This window comes from Lemur catta, chromosome X, assembly GCF_020740605.2.
Source record: "Lemur catta isolate mLemCat1 chromosome X, mLemCat1.pri, whole genome shotgun sequence".
NCBI lineage: Eukaryota > Metazoa > Chordata > Mammalia > Primates > Lemuridae > Lemur > Lemur catta.
The window spans coordinates 64,959,981-64,983,981 of NC_059155.1; the positions used below are offsets into that span (position 1 = coordinate 64,959,981).

Sequence of the window (24,001 nt, forward strand, 5' to 3'; positions counted from 1 at the left end):
GCCTGACTTCAATATTGTTGTGTCTCAGGGAATAGGAAGGCCCCCAAAAAAGTGGGGGAGAGAAAGGTGGGAATGGCTGATTGATGGAGGAATCAGAACACACACAACATTGATTGATTAAGTTCTCCATCTTATTTGGGTGTGGTTTGTGGTACCCCAAACAATTACATCAGTAGTATCAAAGATCACTGAACCCTGATCACCATAACAGATGTAATAATAATTTCAAAGTTTGAAATATTTTGAGAATTACCAAAATGTAATGCAGAGACACAAAATAAGAACATGCTATTGGAAAAATGGCACCCACAGACTTACTATACACTCAGTTATCACAAACCTTCAATTTGTGAAAAACACAATGTCTACAAAGTGTGATAAAGTGAAGTACAACAAAACAAGGTATGCCTGTATCTACTATGAATGAATGAGGTTAAATACAAAGGGGTTTTGCCTTTTAAGAACTCATAAATGAGACACAATCCAAAACTGGACTCAATTATGATACAATCTATACCAGTCAACCGTTACCACAATAATGCTGCATAACACAGTGTTATACAACAATAAACAACTGTTTTCACGCTCATAGGTTTGCAGGATGGTGTGGCTCTACATCAATCTAGTTTCTGGGACCAACTGGCTAAATCAGGCAATTCTTTATATAACAATGTTAGAAGCAATAGAGAAATGTACAATTCCTCCAAGGCATTTTTCTACCAAAACTGATACTCTATGACTCCTGCCCATGTTCCATTGACCAAAGCAAGTCACTTGGCCAAGCCCAACAGCAATGGGGCAGGAAGTCCCTCCACCTCTAGCAGGTAAAACCTTAATGTCACATAGAAAAGGCTTAGATTCAGGGAATGCTTAAGAATTGGAAACAAAAGTACAATCTACCACATAGTGAATAAATGTTATGAAAAAGGTAGGGTATAAGATGTCTAGCAAAGACAGGGGACACAGCTAAACTAAATTTCCCAGCCTCCCTCACAGTTAGATATGGCCAGAGTTCTGGTTAACGGAATGAGGTTAGAATGATGTACTACAATTCTGGGCATGGACCTTAAAAACCTCCCACCCAACTTCCCACCATTTCTCTCTCCTCATCTGTCAGCACCTTGGCTGTCATATTGAAGATGAGAGAGCCTCTATCTTCCAGGCTCTCTGAATGACTGTATATAGCAAAGCCCTCCTACTCCATCAGGAACACCTGTTTGGGACATCAGGCAAGCAAGAAATAAGTCACTAAAAATTGAAGGGTTAATCTGCTAAAGCAGTTAAATAATTTTAACTAACAAATGATGCTAATCAAGTTATTTAACCCAGGATTGGGAAGTTAATGAAGGTGACATGGAAAAATTTAGATTAAAAACTGAAACATAAAGACAAATAATAACTTTCCAGGTGAAAATTAGGCAAGGTAAAGGTTGTTCCAGACAAAATGATGAGTTTGTGCAAAGGTTCAGAGATGTGGTGACTTTTAGAGATTTCTGAGAAGTTCAACATGGTTAGAGGTAGACATGTGTGTTTGTACACATATATGTTTGGTGTCGAATAGGAAGTTAAGGCTGGGAAGGAGGAATAACAACTGTCCAGAAATATGGTTCCCAAAGGAAACAGGGGCCAAACCTGAAAGAGTGATGATAAAGAATGTGGATTTTGCCCTCCAAAGCAAGTAGATAGAGGGGGCAGAGAGGATTCTATGTGCATTTTAGAAAGCTTCTAAATTAACCTACAAGTGGTATAATGAGTGCTAACAATCTAAGATCCCTGGAGAGGGGCTGGCAGGCTGACTGTATATCCCCTAGCCATATCCACTTTCCCCCTCCCAGTAAAGCATGCTGACATCCAGGGCACAGCTCTAGCCCCAAAGGGGAATTTAAGTATTGGGGCCAAGAGATCAAGGAAAAACAGTAAAATACCCATGTAAAGGGCATAGAGTAAATATTTTAGACTTTGCAAGCCATGTGGTCTCTGGTACAACTATTCAACTCTCAAGAGCAGCCATAGACAATACAGAAACAAATGGGCATGACTGCATTCCAATAAAACTTTATTTACAAAAATTGGCAGTAAAGCTGTTATAAAATAAGTAAATACAAATAAAAATAAAACAAAAGTAAACAAATCAGGTGGGCCATAGTTTGCTAGCCTGGGCCCTAGGCTATAGAAGAGGCATAGCTGTGAGTCACAATTCATTTGGGCATGTTTGGGACTTGGGCCAAAAGTAATCCTAGGTTCCACCCACTGTATACCTATGACCACTAATGACTCCAGTACTGGAGTCAAGACTGCTGACCTCAGTCATGACTGTGAATTTCATATGAGATAAGCACCCAGGACTCCAGTTAGAGTAGCCATTGCAAAATTGCCATGGTCAGGTGTGCAATTCAACGTGGAATCAACACAGTGCTAATTAATAGACAAATATGCTCATGCCTACATTGATTGGGCAAATTTTAACATTAATTTTATAAACTTTCTCCTTCTTTTAAGCTCACCTTTGTCAGATAATCATCATGTTATTATTTTCAATTAGGCAACTCTCATAAAACTTATGAAACATATTAAAAAACCAAAATTAAAATCCTATAGTAAGTTGAACTTATCAACACTTATGTGCAAATATAGTAGTAACATTCATTGGGTGTCGGGCAGGTGGGAAGCGGGAGGAGGGGATGGGTATATTCACACCTAATGGGTACAGTGCACACCATCTGGGGGATGGACACACTTGAAGCTCTGACTCAGCTGGGGCAAAGGCAATATACATACGTAAGCTAAACATTTGTACCCCTGTAATATGCTGAAATAAAAAATTTAAAAAAATAATAAATAAATTAAAAAGTCCTATAGTAAGTTATAACTACAGGGAAATTACTTTTCATTTTTAAACTTTAGAAACATTTCTTTCATAAAAATGATTGTGTTTTCCTAGCACTGAAAAAGGACTTCTGAAAATAAAAACTTACTGATATCTATTAAAAAAACCCATTTCAATTATCATCATAACTTTGCTTGTTGAGTTTATAGCAATAAAACACAGATTTCTTAGAAGTTGATGACTTTTTAACCATCAATCATTAAAAACAACATGCTTCAAATGTCAAAACAGAAATAAAAGTTTATTCTCTGAGACCGAGTCCAAGAGCAGGCTATTTATTTTTAACATATGCATGCCTTTACATTCAAGAGGTACCAATCATGGTAATTGTTCAGCTAAACAAATATGACAAATTGTTTGCAACAAGTATTAGAATGAATTGTTTATGATTTCACTCACTAATTATTTAGTATGGAGTATTCATCATATGCCAAATACTGTAAAGCATACTTGAAAATATATTTCTGAAAGAACAGTTCAGGCAGGAAACCCTTCTCATCTCCTTGCCAGGAAAAAATGGGAATGCTAACTTTGTTATCTAAAACTAAGGCTTAGATTTCTTCAAGATAATTTTCAGAGTTGAAGTACATAATGACCTAAATTACTCAGAAGCAAGGCAGCATACTTTTGATATGTTTTTTCTGTAAAGAACTAAAGGTAGCCCACAGTTTTTCATTACAATGCTCTCAGTCAAATCATAAGAAAGTTAGGTTAAACTCAACTCCAAATTGATACAGCCTACCTCCATTCCTCTGCCTACAACTAAATCCATTTATCTAGTATTCCTTCCATTTGGAAACAGATTAGTGAAGGTCATTAGCCATTAGGACCAGATGGCTCAAGTATACTGTAAGGAAATACTAGGCATTCTCCCATTGACTTGATTATCAGTTCACTGCCACACATTGGTTGAAGCTATCCAAGTAGTATTGCACATTCTTTTTCCATCCATGTTGAACTAGAAGTTTAAAGGCCTGTGGAAGGCAGGCATAACCCTAACAAGTAACTTTCCAGCCCCTACAAAACAGGTCAACTTAGTGACCAAAGAATAAGCATGCATAATTTTCCCAAGTGCAACAAATACTAGTAGGACAATTATGTCCACTTATTAATGGTCAGTTTCCAACAGTTAAATAAATAATTTGAGATTAGAAGTTTCACTAAAGATAAGGTCTACATTAATTGGGAATGTGCACTGGTGAATTTGAGTACTTAATATGCTAAATTAGACGTGTGTATTTGGGTATACGTGTGCCCACATGTGTGCTGATAATGGTAAAGAAAACAAGAAAAGGCTTTGTTTAACCCAGGGGTTGGTAAACTTTTTCTGCAAAGAGCCAGATAGTAAATATTTTAGGCTCTGCAGGCCATAAGGTTTCTGTGGCATCAATGCAATTTAGCTGTTGTAGAGCAACTAGGGATGTAGACAATACATAAATGAATGAGCATGGCTGTGTTCCAAAACTTTATTTATGGACACTAAAATTTTAATTTCATATTATTTGTCTTCTGATTTTTTTGAACCACTTAAAAATAAAGAAACCATTCTTAGCTCACAAGCTGTACCATAACAGTCAGCAAGCCAGATTTGGCCCGTAGGCCATAACTTGCCAACCCCTGGTTTAATCTATTCATAATTTTCATTTTTTGCTATGATTAGCTTTCAAGGTTCAAGATCATTTGATGGTAAAGGTGGCAAATTTCAGGACTGTATGTTTCAACAAACTCAAAAAAATGGTACAATTTTTCTTATTGCACCAAGCGTGAAATCAGTGGTTTCAAGTTCACTCCTTAAAGATACATTTCTAGTTCACCAATAATGTATATTCTCTCACAACTAAACTTCCATAGTAAAGCCCAAGTGCAATAATAAAGTAATAAAGTTTACCAGTGTGTGTGTGTGTGTGTGTGTGTGTGTGTGTGTGTGTGTGTGTAAAAGAAGAGAATGAATAGCTGGAAGGGCCATAAGCAGAAAGTGAGAATTTCCAGGTCATGCATTGAAAGTACAAGTTTGTTTCATGGCTGCTGACAGTCTGCACCAAATTCTGATAGTAAGAAGGTGAAATTCACTTGCTCCAGAGACTGAGAGACAGAGAGACAGAAAGAGAGAGACAGAGAGACAGAGAGAAGCTTGAAATGGTACAAAGTCTGAACTAGCACCTTCTTCCCAGAACTGCCAGTGACTAGACTTTCACAGCTGCAAACTAGCAACCCTTGGGGAACTAGAGTTAAATATTACTAAAACAGGAATCTAGTTCTGTTATGAAACTGTTCATCATTTCACCTCCTGACAGCCACAAAAATCAGCAGAACTCAGAAAGGACTCAGAAGATGAGCAAGTAGCATTTTTAATAAAATTCAAATCCAGTCTTTGGGGGTTTTACATTGCTAGCCTCCAGAGCTCACTATTATCAGCAATATTAATGCAGTTGCTAAGTAAAAATAGTGGATATGGGAAAACTCTGACCTTTTGCATTTCTTTTTTAACTTCTCCTTTTCCCTAGGAAATATTTAATTCTGATTAAGGTAAAGGTAAAAATTAGAAGTTTAGTAGTATCTAAATAGATTTTACATAAAAATCTAAGAAAACTATAAATATGTATTTTTGTTTTTCCTCAAATGTAAGACACTTTTAACAAAATTAGCACACTTTAGTATGAAAGATATTAGTCACTCCTATATATACCACAAAATAACCTATGCAACTATAAGAAAATGCAAAATAAAGCATCCTCCAAATTTACCTACTATTATAAGAAATAATCTTCATATCAACAATTGATACCCAATCATTATCTCGCAGTCTACTATTTTGCTTAAAGAAAAGAAATGAAGTCAAGCATTCAATCCATGAACACATCACTCAGTTTAATAACACCCCTATGAGTTTTGGGTTTCAAATCACCTCCCTCAGGCAAAAGGGGCATAATCATATGTTTTTCTACTGGACTGCATTCTTCTATAAACATTTGAAAGAGTACATCTGCTTTACGGATAAAATAGTCAATACAAAGCGCAGTAACAATAAAAATATATGCTTGTTTTTATACTATTACTGCTTTATAAAGCAATCATCTGTAATGCTCTCATCTACAAGGATGGAAAATGATATAGAACTGTTACCAAGGAAACAGTGAAGTAAAACTACATATAAACTATCAAGCAGTTTAATAACAACCAGAAAATTAGAAGAACAGGAAAAAACATCTCCAGATAGGACCATGACACACTGTGCCACCCACGATGGATGCAATCAAGGGTCATAATGCAAACGGATGATATAAACGATCCCAACTATGTGCCAGCTATTCCAACGCTTGGCAGCAATTTTTTTTTTAATGATAATCATATGATGGTACTGGGTTCTGGAGGGGCAATTTGAATTCTGATTTTTCATATGATTAAAAGGGCATAAATTCTGCGAACAAATGGTTAAATGTAAGTACTCTGAAAAGTTAAAATATGCAGTTTATTAATTCCAGTGTGGATTAAAATTCTCTTGGAATTCTCTGTAATTACCACTGTCTTTACTCACAGATAGGACGCTTAGAAAATATCGGTTACAGCAAATGCTTTCTGAATTACCATTTAGAAACTCAAGTTTGTAGGAACCAAAGGCAAGGCCAAGATCCAGGGTAACTATGTATGTTTGCCTCTAAACCAAGAGAATTTTAAGCACTCAAGTAACCACGCCGATCAAAGCTAAATCCTTTAGGAAGATTATCCATTCTGAAATCAGGGAAATCCTGCAGTGTAAGCACTTTTATACCTCACCTTTGAGAAAAGAACTTGATTTCTGTAACAGTGTTTAAAACACATGCACAAGACTTTCTTCCTTCAAGGGCAGAAACAAATAGCTGCAAACATGTTTTTGCATTCTGATGACCCTCTAAAGGTATTTATGTTTCAACCTGGGGACCATGCTTGAGCTCACACTGAGGAAAAAGAAGAATTCCTGTGGATGGAAGATTTTTTAATCAGCACATCGGCTCAGAACATGTGCACCTTCTCTCTTTAGAATAAACACTCTACTGGCTCACATTTAGGATAGAAAGTGAAACCCACACTCGTTTACTAAATTTTAAACTCTGTTTAAAATAAGATACTAATCCCCCCACAGCCTGGCTTGGGTTTTGCAAAAACTCAGATTTGTGAGTATCACATAGGCATCCTAGAATTTAGTAAAATGAGTATAAAGCATCTTTTCACTGACACATAGCACTGTTCTCTCCAAAGCTCCAAAGTTTAAGGACTATATCAAGGCTCTTGATGTCTTGTTAATCTTGTTAGCTTTAGCATTTGAGGCCACTAAAAACTATCTTGGTTACTTTAAACTATGCTACTGGTTGAACTCTTTCCCTTTAGCAGTATCTCTGTCCATCACACAGAGGGCATCATGCAATCTCTAAACTCACCTACAGCTGTTTCCCAACTATGGTTCATTATTTGACAGCTGTTCATAAAGCCATAGGCAGAAGCATGCAGGAAGTTAATAGAATAGTGGTGTCAAGTCATGGTCTTCTATGAGAGCAGCATAAAACCAAACAATCTGCCACACTACAATTATCCACTACTTAACACATCAGTCTTCTGATCTGCAGGGCAACACTTCTTTGTGGGCTGCTCTAAAACAGATGTATTTACCCACCGACTGTATACCTCCAATCTACCCAGACTAGTTTTAAGTTACATTGGGCCCCTTTCCCTGGGGAAATCTGCTTGTGACATGAACAGTAGGCTATGTGAGTTGTGAGGGGAACTGGAGATGGGAAGGAAGGAAAAACAAAGACCTGTGGATGTTGGAGAGGATGACAACATCCAAAAGGACCGTTTCTGAAGTAGCCTAAATGTAATTTAGCAAAGCAAAGTCAACATACATTTCTGCCTCGGGCTTCCATCCCTGCCTGATGCAATCAACACATCTCACTCTGACACTAAGGACTAAACGAAAACCTAGTATTATTCTCTCCATATTGCAAGTGAGTTTTTAAACTGCATCCTGGAAAAAACCAACTGTCTACCTCCTAGTTCTTGGTGGTAACTGCTGTCTAACAGCTCCAGGGACAGAAGGTTGGGCACGGTTTTCTTAGATCTCTCTTATCTGGCTCTTCCCAGTGAATGTCACACTGCAAGAGGCACAAACCTTACTTCCTGGGTTCAATGAAGACTTTGGAAGCTTAAGCAGAGGAGAACTAGCACTACTCTGACCAGGTAATACCTAGGTAGTCTAAAAGTAGAAATGTTCCTCTTCTATCAGCATTCCCCAAGATATCTGCCTGAATTGATGATTTTTCTTCAGTTGTAACAACATGGCCACTTGGAAGCAAATATCTAAATCTTTCAAGGCTTATGAAAATATATAGTTACCCTAAGAAAGGCTGAAAGTCTTTCTTTTTTATATCTCCATGACTTCACCATCTAGGTCACTGCTGGGAGCACCTGGATCAATCAACCTAAGGAGCTGACTTTTCCAGGGTGTAGAGGTCTAATTTCAGCATGGGGGAAAGGGGGGCACTTTGGGTTGCTGCTGCTTGGAAGGTGCGCACCCAAGCTCCCAGCACTTCTGGCTTTCCCTAGCAGTAGCAATTACAACCATCCTCTCTTAGTCCTGAATTATACATGTGACCCTAAGCACCACTGGGGCTTTTTCCTTAGGGAAAACAAACTGTCGTGAATATCGGTGTATCCGTGAGTGTGTGTGTGTGTGTGTGTGTGTGTGTGTGTGTGTGTGTGTGTGTGTGTGTGTGTGTAGCTCTCTGTGTGTGGTCTACACCCGTGGATACACAAGCCCCACCGGCTAGTGAGAGATAAGTTGAACACGGCAGCCCCTGGCCACCTCGTTTCGGTCCGGTCCTATCTTAAGCCCCGCCACTCTCTCCAGTTTTTGCTTTTCCCCAACCTCCCAAAAAATAAGGTACCAAGTTGCCCGAGGCAAGGACCCTGGGTGCCAATAGAACCCGCGCAGCCCCTACCTTGAGAGCTTTGCCATCTTCACAAAGCTGAAGACATCCATGCAGGCAGCCGGGGACCAGAGCGCGGCAAGTCCGTCGCCCCTTCTCACGCCAGCAACGGCAGCCCCATGGCCGGGACCTCAGCGCGCCCCGGGCTCGAGTGGCAGCTACAGCGGGTGGCGGCCCGGGAGAGCCTGCACCTGGAGGCAGCGGCTGCTACCCCCCCTCCGGCCGTGAGCTGAGTGTGCATCCCTGGGCAGGACCATTGATGGGCACCCACGACAGGAAAAGTCAATGGAGAGGGAGACAGGCAGGGCGGGCGGGGGCGGGGAGCGCGGCCCCGGGTCCCGCGCCCCGCCCCGTGCTCTCTGGCCCCCAGGCGACCGCAGAAGAGAGGCCTGGGCCACGGGGCGCTGCTCCGGCTCTGGCCCTCCCTTGGTGCCCCACGCACTGGAGGAGCGCAGACTGAGCCAGGAGGCGGCGGCGAGCTCAGCACACCGCACACGCTATGCACCCCTCGCAGCACTGCAGCTGCCTCCCTGCCTCCTTCCCCAAGTCCCTTCTCCTCTCCCCACCCCCACCCGCCCAGGGGGGAGGGGGCACTCTCCTGTCACCCGCTGTGCTTGCCTCCAGATCGGAAAGATCTGGTCTAACAGCCTACCGCACACTGGAGGACCGCTAACACTACCCCCTCCCTCCCCAAACCGAAGGAGAGCCTTGCCACCGTGCCACCGTGCCACCGCAGGTTGCCCAGAGCCCTGGTTGGTTCTGTAAACAAAACTAGGATCAGGAAGGCGCAGGGAAGATTGAGGCTGGCTCGTTAAAGGGAAGGGAAGGGAGATGCCCGGCACAGAGGGCTCGATTTGGAGAGCTCAGAGTTGCCCCAGCTTCTCCGAACGACTGGGGCGAAACGTGACTGCTGGGCTGGCTGGGAAGGTGTGTCTTTGGACAGCAACACCACTGGCGGGGAGCGTTGGCGAAATGAAAACGAACGGGAGGCTTTTGGGGGTGGGGGGACGAACACAGCCGCTCCTTCCTAGAGGGAGATGGAGCGGAGGGTCCCAGGAGCCAGTGGTGCGGAGGCTAATTCGAACCGGCTCGGAATCCAAGGGAAGAGATGAGGTGAGAGTGGGGTCTGGCAGGCAGGGAGAGCTGCTTTTGCAACTGAGCAGCGGCGGCGGCGGGTGAAGAAGGGAAAGAAAAACAAAACAAAAACAAAAACAAAATCTTGCCGGAGAAACAAAAAAACGCACAAACACAAACACTCACCTTAAGCAGAGTAAACTCCAAGTTGCAGCCATTTAGAACTCCTAGTCTTCTCTTTTACATAATTACCTTGGATAATCACCCCTGTTCATTAACTCAGTTCAATCTCCAGGGAGGCTCGGGCTTCTTTGGGCCCCCTTTTCTTCTTTCCCCGGGAGTCTCAAGGCCTCTTCTCTAAAATCCTTTTAAAAAATTCCCCCAGACTCTGTGAAGGTCAGCTGGCCACACAAAGTGTGTGCTCTCCCACCCGGCAGCGTTCACCTGGTGGCAGGGCCCCCGCAAAGAACACACATCACCCCTAAATGTTGGAGGATCTAGCCAGTGCTCCAGTCTAGCTTTCCGAGGGGAGCAAGGAAAAGGAAATAGGTTTAAAGTTCCCACACTTCTCTCCTATCCTGATCTGTTGTGATATTTAAAGTCTTCAGTATTCAAGCCTAGTACTTACACGTTGGTCTTTAGAAAAAAACACATTTCTTTCAAAAACTAAACATAAAGTAATTAGCAATCTGCAAAATCTAAATGATTTAAAACTTGGGCATAAAATTACGTTTTTTTGAATATATAGAATCAGTTTTCTTTTAGCTTCTATAGACAGACTAGTTTGACTGCATGAATGGGGCTACCACCCATGGATCAGGGAAGGCAAGAGGAACCTTGGCTTTTGAATCCCCTATTGTTTGTGTAAAATAATTATAGTTTGGGTCTGCACTGTGCTTTATAATTTTAAAAGCATTTTTGCATTTGAGTCTCATAGCAACCCCGTCATATAAGTAAGGCAACATGTTTAAAAAAGAGAAATCTTTTCTTTTTGTGCCGTAATCTATTCTCAATATACCAGACAAAGAGATGTTTTTTTTTAAACGTGAGTCAGATAGGGTTACTTGTCTGATCCAAACTCTGCGAAAGCTCTCCATTCTTCTTCCAGTTAAAGTTCCACTCCTACAATGACCAACAAGCCCCTAGATGACTTAGCCCTTGATCTCCCTGACTTCATCTATCACTGTGCACCTTCCTCTCCCCCACCCCCTACACTGGGCTCCAGCAACACTGGCCTCCCTGCTGTTCTTCAAACCCTGCAGGTATCTTCCCACCTCAGGCTGTTTGCATGGTTGTTCCCTCAGCCTGGAATGCTCTTCCTTCAGACATTTCCATGGCCAGCTCTTTCACTCTGTCAAGTCTATGCATAAATACCATTTCCAAAAAACCACCCCTGAAAAGCCTATTTAAAATTGCAAGGTCCTCACACCCTGGACTCCAAGTCCCTATTAACTGTTTTACTTTTTTTTTTCTTGTTTCCATAGCACTTATCACCCACTAGCACACTAATTTATTTTTATCTTTATTGTTTCTTGTCTGAATCTCTTGCTTGAATGAAAGCTCCACAAGGGCAGGGATCTTTGTTTTGTTTTATTTTTGTTTTTCACTGATGGATCCCAAATACCTAGAACAGTTCCCTCGATGTAGAAGGACCTTAATAAATATTTGCTGAAGGAATGAATTGTATGCCCATTAGAATTACAGCCAAACCAAAGCTGGCCAAGTATCCCCATGAGTACTGATTCCTCTGTGACTTCATGGCTGATATTTGTCCCTCTCCTTCCCCAGAATTCTTTATCCTCCTTTGCATTGCTGATGATGGCAATGAAGGCCTCTCATATGTCCAGTCATTTTTCCGCTTCACCCTTTCTACCTTCCCCAAGACAGTGGCCACCAACACCTTCCCTCGTCTCTGAGTCAACATCTGGCAGCCCATGACCAGCTCTTGACTGGGCAAGGAGGATAAGAAATGCCTTGGGAGAATGTGTTTTGAAAAAGTGCTTCCTTCTGAGAACAGTTGGGATGCTCTTTTTAAAAGGATTACCCTATTAATCAAGAATGTTCCAGATACCAAATAGCTAGTTATTCAACAGTGAAAGTGACAGGAAATAGGCCTTGTGTTTACTTGTTGAGAGACACCTCCCTTCAAGGCATCTGGTCTACCTGGAACAGCTTGCTATGGGGCTTTGCCCTGTGCCAATTTGTGAGCTACAGTTATGAATAGTGCAGATGCCAAATCTCCACGGCATAACAGATACCAGGGGAAATGACTGGCTTCTCCAGGTCTTTATACACCTCTGATATAGAAAATATCTGGGATGTTTTCTAATGGATTGATATCATTTTCTAAAGCAAAGAGACTCTGCCCTTCCTCCTTTGTTTCTCATGAATGTGAAAATGGAAGACTCTGCTCCCTTGAAACATGCTAACACAGCCAGTTTATATCTTTTAGCCATCTTGGCAGAGAGGTAGAGATTTGAGTAGCTGGGCTCTCAGTTCTGTCCTCTTTCTGTGCCAGGTGTGTGCTGCAGAGGTTAGGATAGGTTTCTCTAGCATGAAATGGATCTGCCTAAAACAAATAAAAGCCAAAGAGTGGAATCTTGAGTACATATGTGATTTTCCAAAGTTTTATCTTCAGCCTGGATAATCTCTAATGTCCCTTTTAGATCTTATAGGGATTTACTAATCAGAAATATTACTCAGCCTTGAGAATCTACTTCATTTGCTTTACTTAGATTCAAGTGACATTTGGTGGTTTCTGAAAACCAGACACACTTTCAAACACTGTTTAATGCACTCATGAATCAGAGACTCAGGGTCATCAGATCCAGAGCAAGTCCTTTAACTTCTCTGAGACAGAGTTCCCCCACTTATAAAATGTGAATGATAATATATTTCTACCTTACATATTAATAGAATGAGCACTTGAACTGGGGCACCAATTTAGAGTTGACTACACATGAGTTGAAGCACAAGGATGTTAACTCTAGAAGGATTTCTACAACTGTCTGTAGCTTGGTAGTATTGTTTGGAAAAGTTTCAGCCTCTAAGGTCACTACTTTGAAGGTGAAAACATTTGCTTGAATTGATCAGAGGTGATCAGAGATGGACAATTTTGCCTAAAAATCAAACACACATAGGGGAAAGAGGGAGGAATTTCTTCATCACTATTAAGTCCTTATCTAAAGCTAGTGTTAGGAATCTGCTATTGAACCAGATGTTCCATATAGAATAGCAGCTAAGGGTTCTTTTGTTGCAAATTACAGTAGAGAGAGCACCATACATTTCTCAGTTGAACTGTAGCATTTAGACCATCTGGTCTCACTCCTGAAAATGGAAATAAAGAACAGCAAGATATACATTCAATTAATAAATATTTATGGAGCATTTCCCATGTACCAGGCACTGTTCTAGGCACTAGGAAATAGACCAGACAACAAGGCAAGTTTCTGCTCTCACAGAACTTGCATTTTAATAGGGAAGGTAGATGATAAACAACAAAATAAGAAATTGTAGTAAATAAGAAAATAGCAGATGGTGGTATGCAGAGAATTAAAGTCATTTTGATTGAAAGAAAGTGAGGAGGTGGCTATTTAAGATCCAGTAGTTGACTGGATCTCTTAACGAGGTGACATTTAAACTGAGATATGAAGAACAGGAAGGAGGCTGCCACTCAAACTTCATGTGGAAGATCATTCCACGCAGAAGGAACAGCAAGGACAAAATGAGGATGGTGTCTTTGAGGCAGGAAGAATGGTTGTACATTTAAGGACTCAGAAGGTAGTCAGTGTGTCTAAAGGGGACTATGTTAAATGAAGTGAGAGTGGTTGAATTTGCAGGGGTAGGCAGGAGTGAGATCACATGGGGCACATGGGCCAGTGCCAGCTGCCTAGCTCTCATTATGGGATGGGGAGCCACATGAGGATTTTTAGCACAGAAGTGGCAAATCTGGCTTATATTTTGAATGACCACTCATGAGGGAAGTGAGTGCAAGGACAGGGAAATGACTTAGGAGCCTGTTGCAATAATCCAGGCAGGAGATGGCAGTGGCTCTAAGAACATGACAAGGAGGTGGTAAAAAGTAGCCAGGCTCAGGATATGTTTTGAGTAGGATGGATGTGGGAGGTAGGGAAAGAGAAGAATAAAGGAAAACTCAGCCAGGCACGTGCAGTGGCCATTGCCTATAATCCCAGGACTTTGGGAGGCCAAATGGGAGGATCACTTGAGGCCAGGAGTTCAAGACCAGCCTGAGCAACATAGCAAGATCCTGTCTCTGCAAAAAATAGAGAAATTAGCCAGGCTTGGTGGTGTGCACCTGCAGTACTTGGGAAACTGAGGCAGGAAGATCCCTTGAGCTCAAGAGTTAGAGATTGCAGTGAGCTGTCACGATGCCACTGCACTTCAGCCTGAGTGACAGAGTGAGACCCTGTCTCTAAAAAATAAAATGAACGGGTGGGCGAGGTGGTTCACACCTGTAATCCTAGCACTCTGGGAGGCCAAGGAGGGTGGATCCTTTGAGCTCAGGAGTTCGAGACCAGCCTGAGCAACAGCGAGACCCCATCTCTACTAAAAATAGAAAGAATGAGGTGGACAACTAAAAATATATAGAAAAAAATTAGCCAGGCATGGTGGCACATGCCTGTAGTCCCAACTACTCAGGAGGCTAAGGCAGGGAGGCTGAGGCAGGAGGATCACTTGAGCCCAGGAGTTTGAGGTTGCTGTGAGCTAGGCTGACACCACGGCACTCTAGCCTGGGCAACAGAGTGAGACTCTGTCTCTAAAATAAAATAAAATAAAATAAAATAAAATAGAAAATCATTGATTTATGTTATGTAAGAAGTACCCTGGCTCCCTTCTCCAGGTACAGAACATATGAAGACCAGACGGTTTTACCTACCTCTGTGCTCATGCACCCTGCCTTCCCTCCTGTTCCTCTGGATGAGTCTCCCACTCTGCAGGCTGCCCCTCCTGCTATGTATCCCTCCCCTCTCTTGCCTGCTCAAGGCCCTCATTCCAGCACTCACTCTCTCTTTCTCCTACATCATCATTTTTTCCTGAACTGTTGGATCATTCCCACGGGCATTCAAGCACGCTGCTCTTTATCCAATCTTGAACAAAATCTCTTAACCCCCACCCCCCTCATCTCCCTTCAGCTAAGCTCCATTTCTCTACTTGCCTTTATAGCAAAACTTCTCCAAAAAGATCCCCATTTGCTATCTCCCACTGTATCTTGAATCTATTCCATGCATGTTTTCTTACCACCCTTACAATCACCACTCCATTGAAACTGTTCCTGTGAATGTAACTAGGGACATCTGTGTAGCTAAATCCAATGGCCAACGCTCAGTCCTTACTGACCCAGCTGACCATTCTCTCCTCCTTAAAACATTTTCTTCACTTGGCTTTGGGGACACCACACTATTCTGGTTTTCTTCCTTCCTTGTTGCTTCCTCCTTCTCAATATTTTCTTTGTTACTCTCTGTCACTGTGTCTCATCTTGCCAACCTCTAAACATTGGAGTATCCCAGGGTTCAGTCCTAGACTTTCTCCTCACTTTCTAGGTGACCACATTGAGTTTTATGATACTTAACATCATCTATATACTGACAATTCCCACATTTCTATACCTCAACTCCAGACTACCTGCTTAACATCTCCATCTGATGTCTAATAGGCACCTTGAACTTAACATACCCTATAACTATTATACTTCCCACAGAGGAGACTCCTCCCTACAGAGTTTTCCATCTCTGTTAATGTCAACTCCTTTCTTCTAGTTGCTTAGTTTCAAAATCCAGGAGCCACCTTTGACTTTTTCCCCCCTCCTAAGCCTCACCTCAAACCAATCATCAAATCTTTCAGTTCTACCTCCAAAATAGATCCACACTATTTACACACCTCCCCAACTCCACCACAACCACCTCCATCCAAGCTGCCATCGTCTCTCTCCTGGATAATTGCAATGGCCTAATAACTGCTCTGCCTGCCTCCCCCATCTGCCTTTCCTTTCTTACTTCTCACCTTGCAGGCATGTCTCAATATTCCACAGGGCTAGAGAGGGACTAGGAATTGGAAGTCAGGATAAGGTGGTTTTAAATATTATTGTTTTTATCAGTATTAAATAAGGAGATGAATCATTACTTTACATTTGTGAGTTTTGAATTTTCTAAATGCTTTTGTTCCTTTAGTCCTGGAAATAACCCTGTAGGTTAGACAAGAAAGTTATTATTATCCCATTTTAGGGATGACAAAAGGTGAGACTAGAAAAGCTAAGTGATAACAATAATTCTCACTGAGTATTAAGATTATTATATTATAAAAGGCATCATTTCCTGGGGATAAATCTAGCATCATAAGGAGAGATTTTGAATACAGATTTGTGGAATAAAAATGTCTCAAATTCTACCACTGTAATTTAGTTTTTTTGTCTTGTATTTGACTATCCTAAAGGAGACTCAAAAATTTAAAATGCTACATGGGGCATCAGAAAGAGCAACAGACAAGGTACTGGGATCTCTTGGTTCCATTCCCAAACCTTTGAATAGAAGTGATCTTAATATATCACTTAATTTTTCTTAGTGTTCACTTCCTAACCTGTAAACCTTATGGGTTAAAATCAATTTGTATGTTCCCATTCTCCTCCCCTTCTCATGCAATGCAGGTACACAAGTGAATCTTCCTGAAGACCAAGAGATGTATGATATTTTGAGATCCCATCTACTTCGGAAATTCTGTAATCAAGAAGGCTAGGTTCTATAGGAACAAATCCAAGATCAAAAACTTTTACCAGTCAACTGTGTATCTATAAAATAGAAGATGGTTGCTCAGCCCCCTACCAGCTGACTTTTATTCAAGGTTAAGAACCACATTTGCTGTATGTACCTTCCACTAGGCCTTATTAGGCCACTTAATTTCCTTTATTTCTTTATCCCCACCCTCTCGCACCCATTTTTCTCAGGCATATACCAAAAGTCTGCCAATGTACGATTATAATTACTACTTTCCCACTGAATCTCCTCTTATCTGATGAGGTATGGAAAGGCAAGGGGGAGGAGGTCATTTCAAAGATTCTGCCAGTGTATAATTTCCAGAATATGAATTCTTAATGTGACATAACCTGTAACAATATTTTGAATTCTTATGCAATGTTAAAAAAATAAAACATAAAGTCTCATATTTGTCTGAGGCACATTTTAATATTTCAAACTCATTTTAAACCTCTCTGATCCAGACTCACTTTTATGCTGTCTTTCTGACATAATGTTCCTGCACCTTGGCCCCCGACTAGACAAAAACTAATCAAATCACTTTGAATAACAGCACTCCTGCTTGACGGATAAATTGCTCTAGTCCTGAAGACTATTATGAGGGTGAACTTTAAGGAAGATGTATGTACAAAAACAGCTGACTTGAGACCAGTTATTCCAGGTCTTTTGAACTTTAATTCATGTATTAATTTATTATTTTACTTATTAATTCATTTGATTAATATTTATTGAACATCTACCATACACCATCTACTATATACTAGGTACTGTGGAGAGGAAATCAAGATGAAGAGAACCTGAGTTCTGTCATCAAGGGTTGTAGCAGACACTGTCTGGTGTCTACTCAACAGGCATGCTCTCTCTCTTTTCATGTGGAAAAGAAGTTCCCTTTCAAGGCCACCAGAGGACCCACCTCCCATCCAGAATCCAGTATTCCCCTTCCCCTCACTGCTTCCTGTCTCTGAATGAAGTCATCAAACCATAAACTGTAGCTATCATCTTGCAACCATGAGGTAACAGGCACAAAAAAACAGAAGTAAAGATGTTGAGGATAGTAGGGTAGAGTAACCAGAAGGAGCTTGGCCCTGGCAGATATTGTTGAGTTGTAGAACCAACCTGGAATGTTGTCCTTCAATTTTTCCTTTTATGAGATAATTAAATCTCTTTTTTCTTCTGCTTAAGTCAATAATGATCAGGTTATCTGCAGCTGAATGCATACCTAATTGATATAGGAGATTGTGGGAAGATGGCATAAAATTATTTCTTAAGTAACTATAATATGAGAGATGTAATAAGGCAACTGTATAAATAAATAGAATATAAGATAGAAAATCATTCTGATACTTCACATTAGCATAATGCTCTACAGTTTAGAAAGATTTCTACGCATGTCATCTCAGGTTTCACAACAATCCTATGGGGCAGGGATTATTACTTCCAATTCATAAATAATTATACTGAGGTCTTAGGAGGTTAAGTGATTTGCCAGAGATCACACTGCAAGTAAACTAGAAGCAGCAGTCCTCAGATAGATGTATCCTAATTTCTAATTTGCTGAGTTTACAACTATACCAGAGCTAATTCACTCAGCACAATAGCCATGGGCCTGAGAAACCATGTGAGGTAGAGATAAGAGGGTGGGGATGGGTGAACAATGTTCAGAGGAGGGAGATATATAGCGCTGGGAAATAGGAGAAGTCTCCTGAAGAAGGGGGAACTTTTGAGCTGGACCTTAAAGGATGGGTGGAATTCAGAAAAAGATCAAAGGAAAGACAATTCCAGGCAAAAAGAATGTCATGGAAAAAAAAAAAAAACAGGAAGATGCACTGAACAAGTATTTCAACTGGAGTACAAGTTCTGAGTTAGAGAACAATTAAGGATAGAAGGAACAAAAGTATTCTGAAATCAGGTCTTCAGTTTCACACAAGGACATCATTTTAGTAGGTGATGGGGCTCCATCAGCAACTTGGGAAGAGAGACTGGAGAGGCAATTGCGATAGGAGGTTGAGCTTTATCAATAGAGCTCTGGGTGGATAAAGGAGGGGAAGAGAACCTGGAACACAGAAACCAGTAAGTGGGTATTTGCTGTGGTCAGTCCAGATGAGAAAGCATGTAGCAATGACCCAAACTAGGGCTGGGGCATCTGAAATGCAAGAGCTAGGATGACATTGGATGGTTGGCTAGACTTGCCTATTGGGTGTGAGAGATGGTGTGGAAGGGAGGAACCAAATGAACAAATGAAACTTCAAGGAATTCAGTAAAAGAAGCAGGTTTAGGGGAAGGACACTTGTTTCCTAGCACCCTAGGAAGAATATTTTAATTTAATTAAATCCAACTCCCACCTCCCCTTGGAAGCACTCAGAGGGCTCTTTTGTGAGGCATTGGTCCAGTTTGTACGTGATGCAGGACCTCTCTCTCACCCTTCCTGCAGTCACATCAAAATTTTGGATCCATCCTTAGTTGTGTACTTGGCTTTGTAAGATACTAAAAATCCACCTCTCATACATTATCCCAGAGTAGGAGGATGGAGGGAGATCCATGACCTCTTTCTTCCCAAGGCACCAGCTTTGTCTCTGATTTAAAAATGTGGTCTTCTCCTCTATATGTTTTTTTTGCTATTATTATGTTATTCATTCTGGCTTTCCTCAGGATTCTCGCCATCAATCGGCAGGCAGATGTCCTTCTCTATGGTTCTTCCTGTGTCCTGCTGTGTCACTGGCTAGTGACAAGCTGTGGCTAAGTTGTCAGCTCCCTAATTACAGGACAGTCTAATTACAGACATGTTACACTTGCAAGGTATTATTACTGAGGCTCTGTCTGCCATCACCCAGAAGTAATCTAGCAAAATGTTATTTCAATTGTTAGGGGACTGATATATGAAGTGATATAAATTCTCATGCATTCTTGGCCTTTGAGATGCCCTTGGACTCTGGGGAGGGGTCAGCTGAGCAGACCATGCTGAATGGGCTAGAATAAAACATTAGGTAAGATGGGAAAGAGCTGAAGGGACAGGAACATGGAGAATAGAGAAGGGCCACTAAGCTGGATTTGTCAGGACCATGCAGTGTGGCAGGGCACAGTTTCTGTCCTGCTCACCCCATTCAATCCTTGCCCTCCTCAACCTGGGAGAAGGGGGCTTTTGTATTAGTTTCTTAAGTTAATAACATCTGAACTTCTTATGAGGTACTATCAATGTTAGCAAGTGGAAAGCTTGGGTTATGATTGTTCATTCTACCCTGAAGAAACCAAAAGATGTAAATCTATTCCTATGGAGGACTTTACCCTGTCTGGAGGGATGCACTGGATCCTTTCCAGAACAGAGCTAGGAAAGACAGCCTCTACCCACCTGATCCCAGTGTGTTTGCCAGGAAGGCTCCAGATAGGGACCAGGGATTAAAAAAATCAAGAAGAAGGGAGGCCAGGGAGGGGAAAACTCCCAATTGCCCATCAGAGGCTGACTGTCAAGATGGAAAGATTACTCAGTGAGAAAAGTAATGTTGAGCACTGTCCTCTGGGTTTCATGCATATTTGAGATCAGCTAATAAAATCATAAATTACCATCTTTCTGGTAACATCCCAGAAAGCCTTCCAGATATGGTTTTGTTCTAGTTTTGTAAAAGCTAAGGGGTATCCTTCTAATTCCAGGTACCTGATATCTCAGGATGTCTAGGTTCCAAAATATTCTAGAAAACTAACACAACCTATGCTGGCTCACAAATCAAAGTCACAGCGATATCAGAGGCTACTGATACAGCAGAGGAGAAGTTTGGACCTTCAGTGTGGCATTTTTGGAAGAGCTTACAGCTTTTAGAAATTCTCTGGGGCTCCAAGTGTTCTCTCAAAATTGCCAAGGCATCACTTGCACAGCGACTTAAGAAGCCATCCAGGTTGTGGAACTGCCCCCATAGGTCACTATGTCTCAACAGAAATGAGGTTGAAAATGTTCCCAGCTGATTTGCTGGCTGGTAAACATATTATGCAAAGCAGAAATCAATTGAGCAGTGAGTTTTGGCATTCATTGATTCACTTGTGCTTTCATTCAATAAATATTTATTGAGCATTTGTTATGTTCAAGGTATTGTGCAAGATGCTGTGGCTACAATGGTGAGCTAAACGGATACAGCTTCTAGCACTTTCACACTCTGGTGACACTCTGCTACCATTATCCCTTCTCCATTATATCAAGCATATTAAAATGCATACTCATCACACAGTAAATATACTTTGTTGCTATAAAATATTTGAAATAATTTTAAAAAATATTTTTAATTTTATTCTCAATCAAATATTTAGTTCATTTTTGTGACTTAATTCTATGTATATACATCTACTTAAGAATTGAGTTTCAGTCAACTGGTTGCCATATTATAATATCATTAAGTTTTGTAGATATTTAATCAAACATTTATTAATTTTATAGGTTATTTTCACATTTTGGAAGCCAATATCTTTTTCCTCAGGTCTCAAATTATGAAATAAGCCCTTAAAAAACTCAAAGGCCCTTGGTATTCGGTCTGTCACGTGCAAGGGACACAGCAACCCCAATTGGCCCTCCCATTATGGAACTCACTTTTTAGTGTGGGAGAAGAAATAATTATTTAATTATCCAATAGTGTGTATATTCTCAATTATGATAAGAGCATGAACAGAATGTTCTGTTAGCATTTAATTCGGTACCTAACCTTGTCTTGGGAGGAACATGGTGTTAGGGGAAGTTTTCCTGAACTAAGTGATAAGCTCTGAGCAATGAAAGATAAGCAGAAATTAAGAGAAAAGGAATCGAGTCAGGAAGATCATTCCAGAAAGGGAGATCAGCATGTGTAAAGTCCCAAGGGAAGGAAGGGTGATGGGATGTGCCAGGGACTGGATGACAAAGGATATGGGGGAGAGTTGTAGCTGGGGAGGTCAGAGAGGAGGTAGAAGGCCCACAGGCCACCAGAGGTATACCAGCTCATGTCTTAAGAGGAATGGGAAGTCACCGGAGTGTGTTTTCAGAAGAGCAGTGACATGGCTGCTCCTGAGATTCCCAGGGGTGGGTGGCCAAGGTGGGACAATAGAGAACGGAGAAGGGTACAAATGAAGAATAGACTCTACTGCTCTAACCCAAGTAGCACAGGCACAACGGTCCATCAGAGGAGTGCTTTAACCCAACAAGTTTAGGAGACAATTACTACACTCCCAGGTCATTATCTGCCTCCAGTGGTTCTCAACTGGGGGCAATTCTGACCCCCAAAGGACATCTGGCAATGTCTTGAAACATTTTTGGTTGTCACAACTGGGAAGAAGGGCTGCTACTGGACTCTAATGGGTAGAGAGCAGGGATGCTGCAAAACATCCAACAATACACAAAACAGCCCCCACCACAAAGAGCTATGCACTCAATTGTCAATAGTATCGAGATTTAGAAATGCTGCCCGAGGGCAATATTATAGGCTAAACAACAACGTGTGACTACTGCTCCTTCTTTGCCCTGTAGCGAGCAGGATTCATTCAGCCACACCTACAATGATAAACTATTCTTTGAGAAAAAATTATAAAATTTCTTTACTTCTGCCTTTCATTTCTACTAAGTATTGTGTCACAGAACTTGAGGTAATCTCAAGAAGTTCCCTAATTTATACTCCTGTGACTATATCACATTGTGTTCCCACAGATACATTTATACATCTTATACTTAAGAAAGGGTGTGAGTTTCTCCACACATAGCATCATTGTCTGAAAGCTTGAGTTTATGCTATCACTAAAATCTATATTCTATTGCCTATTATTTCAAGACAATAGAGATGAACTCAATATACCCTGGCTTCACCTTCATATATTTGAGGAAATTCACCCATCATTATTCTGTCTTTTCTTTAGGCTAAACAGGCCTATCATATTCCTTAATTTGAAACTCACATTTTATTTTCTTTCCCTTTTATCATTTGCTTAGCTTTCCATAGACCCCCTCCAATCCTTCCATATGCTTTTTTAAATTTGTAGTCCCAACTCATACCCAGCCTCTAGTAAGACTGATTTTAACCATGTAACAGACAGTACATATGATTATAAGAATTAATTCATAATTTTTCCTTATTTCATATTGGTGACATATCAGTAACATGTTAATTTTAAGATTAAAATAACAAGTACTCTTCTATATCATGGTGAACTGGCTATTGAGTTTGGAAGCAAAGAAACAGCCCTAGGGTATTAAAGTTAAGTTCTTCATCTTTCATATTACTCAATGATGCATCCCAAATACACACAGCACACTGAACTTTTCACAGTGGAAGCTTTCGGACCTATGTCTAACTCTACTCAAAGCCCCCTTCAAAGGAGAGGACCAAGTTTTGGTTTTTATAATATGTGGCCCGGATCCTGGACATAGTACCATAGACCATGAATGAGCACTTAGCCTAAGTTCAAGCACCACTGTCAAACTAGAGATTAGCCAAATCTTCTCACTTGAGAATTTGAACTTGGAGTCATAGAAAGTGCAGTCAGGCAATGGTAGGGAATGGAGCTCTAAGGTCATGTGGTGGGGGGAGACCTTGAGACCCTTTAAAAGTGGTCAAAATTGTTGGAGGAGAGACTAAGAGATGCAGAAATAAGAGAGGTCCTATGGCTACTAACAGACAAAGAGATGAAGAGAGACAGGGAAAGAGCTCTCAGCCCCAGTGTCTCCCCTTCTCACATTCTCATCAAGTTTTCCCACATTTTGATTCCTGTTTCTGAGTAACTGCATAGTGCAAATGCACTATAACTCCCTTCTTTACATCAGCTAGTTTTTAGCAGATTTCTAACTCTTGCAACCAAATGATTCCCAGCCAAGATCATCTTCACGACCAGATGACACAGGTGCGGGAGGCAGGATGCTCCAAGTCTGCATGGCTCTGGACATCCGAGACAAGCCTACCCCACCCCCACTTCTCAGTGGCAGAAGGCGCTCTCATTGCATTCCCACAGACACACACACGGGAGGCCTTTCTGCTTCCATTGACAATGACAATGCGCCAACAGTGACTTGGAAATGGTTTTGTTCATTACTAGATTTGTTCATAGCCAGCAGTGACCTGCTGTGGACTTTCATTTTTTAAGAGAAAGTACTGTATTTAGCAATTTGGTATAAAAAAATAAAAGAAAGCGAGGCAAGAATACTTCTAAGCACTTTTTAGAAATGTCTGGCTTCCTTGCCATCCACTTAAGTGCATACTTAACAGATTAATAAATGGCTCTTGATGAAGAGAGTTCCAGTGGATAATTCCAATTACTAGTAAGTAGACAAGGCAATAATGGAGAGTAAGAATTGAAATTAAGAAAGGGTAAGTATT

At 41.1% G+C, this 24,001-nt stretch overlaps 1 protein-coding gene across 5 annotated transcripts in view; it reads right to left on the minus strand.

Annotated features, from left to right (window-relative positions):
* Positions 1-24,001, minus strand: part of FRMPD4 (FERM and PDZ domain containing 4) — a 773,033-nt gene that overhangs the window by 502,136 nt on the left and 246,896 nt on the right. The window contains exon 1 of one of the 5 annotated variants that reach the window (XM_045538897.1): positions 10,108-10,457. The exons of 2 other annotated variants lie outside the window; for them this stretch is intronic. In XM_045538897.1, the coding sequence (XP_045394853.1) occupies positions 10,108-10,139 (32 nt within the window). In that variant the 5' untranslated portion in view covers positions 10,140-10,457. Of the gene's footprint in view, positions 1-8,859; positions 9,379-10,107; positions 10,458-24,001 lie in introns of those variants that run through there. 2 more of the 5 variants (XM_045538896.1, XM_045538894.1) reach the window with 2 other exon arrangements.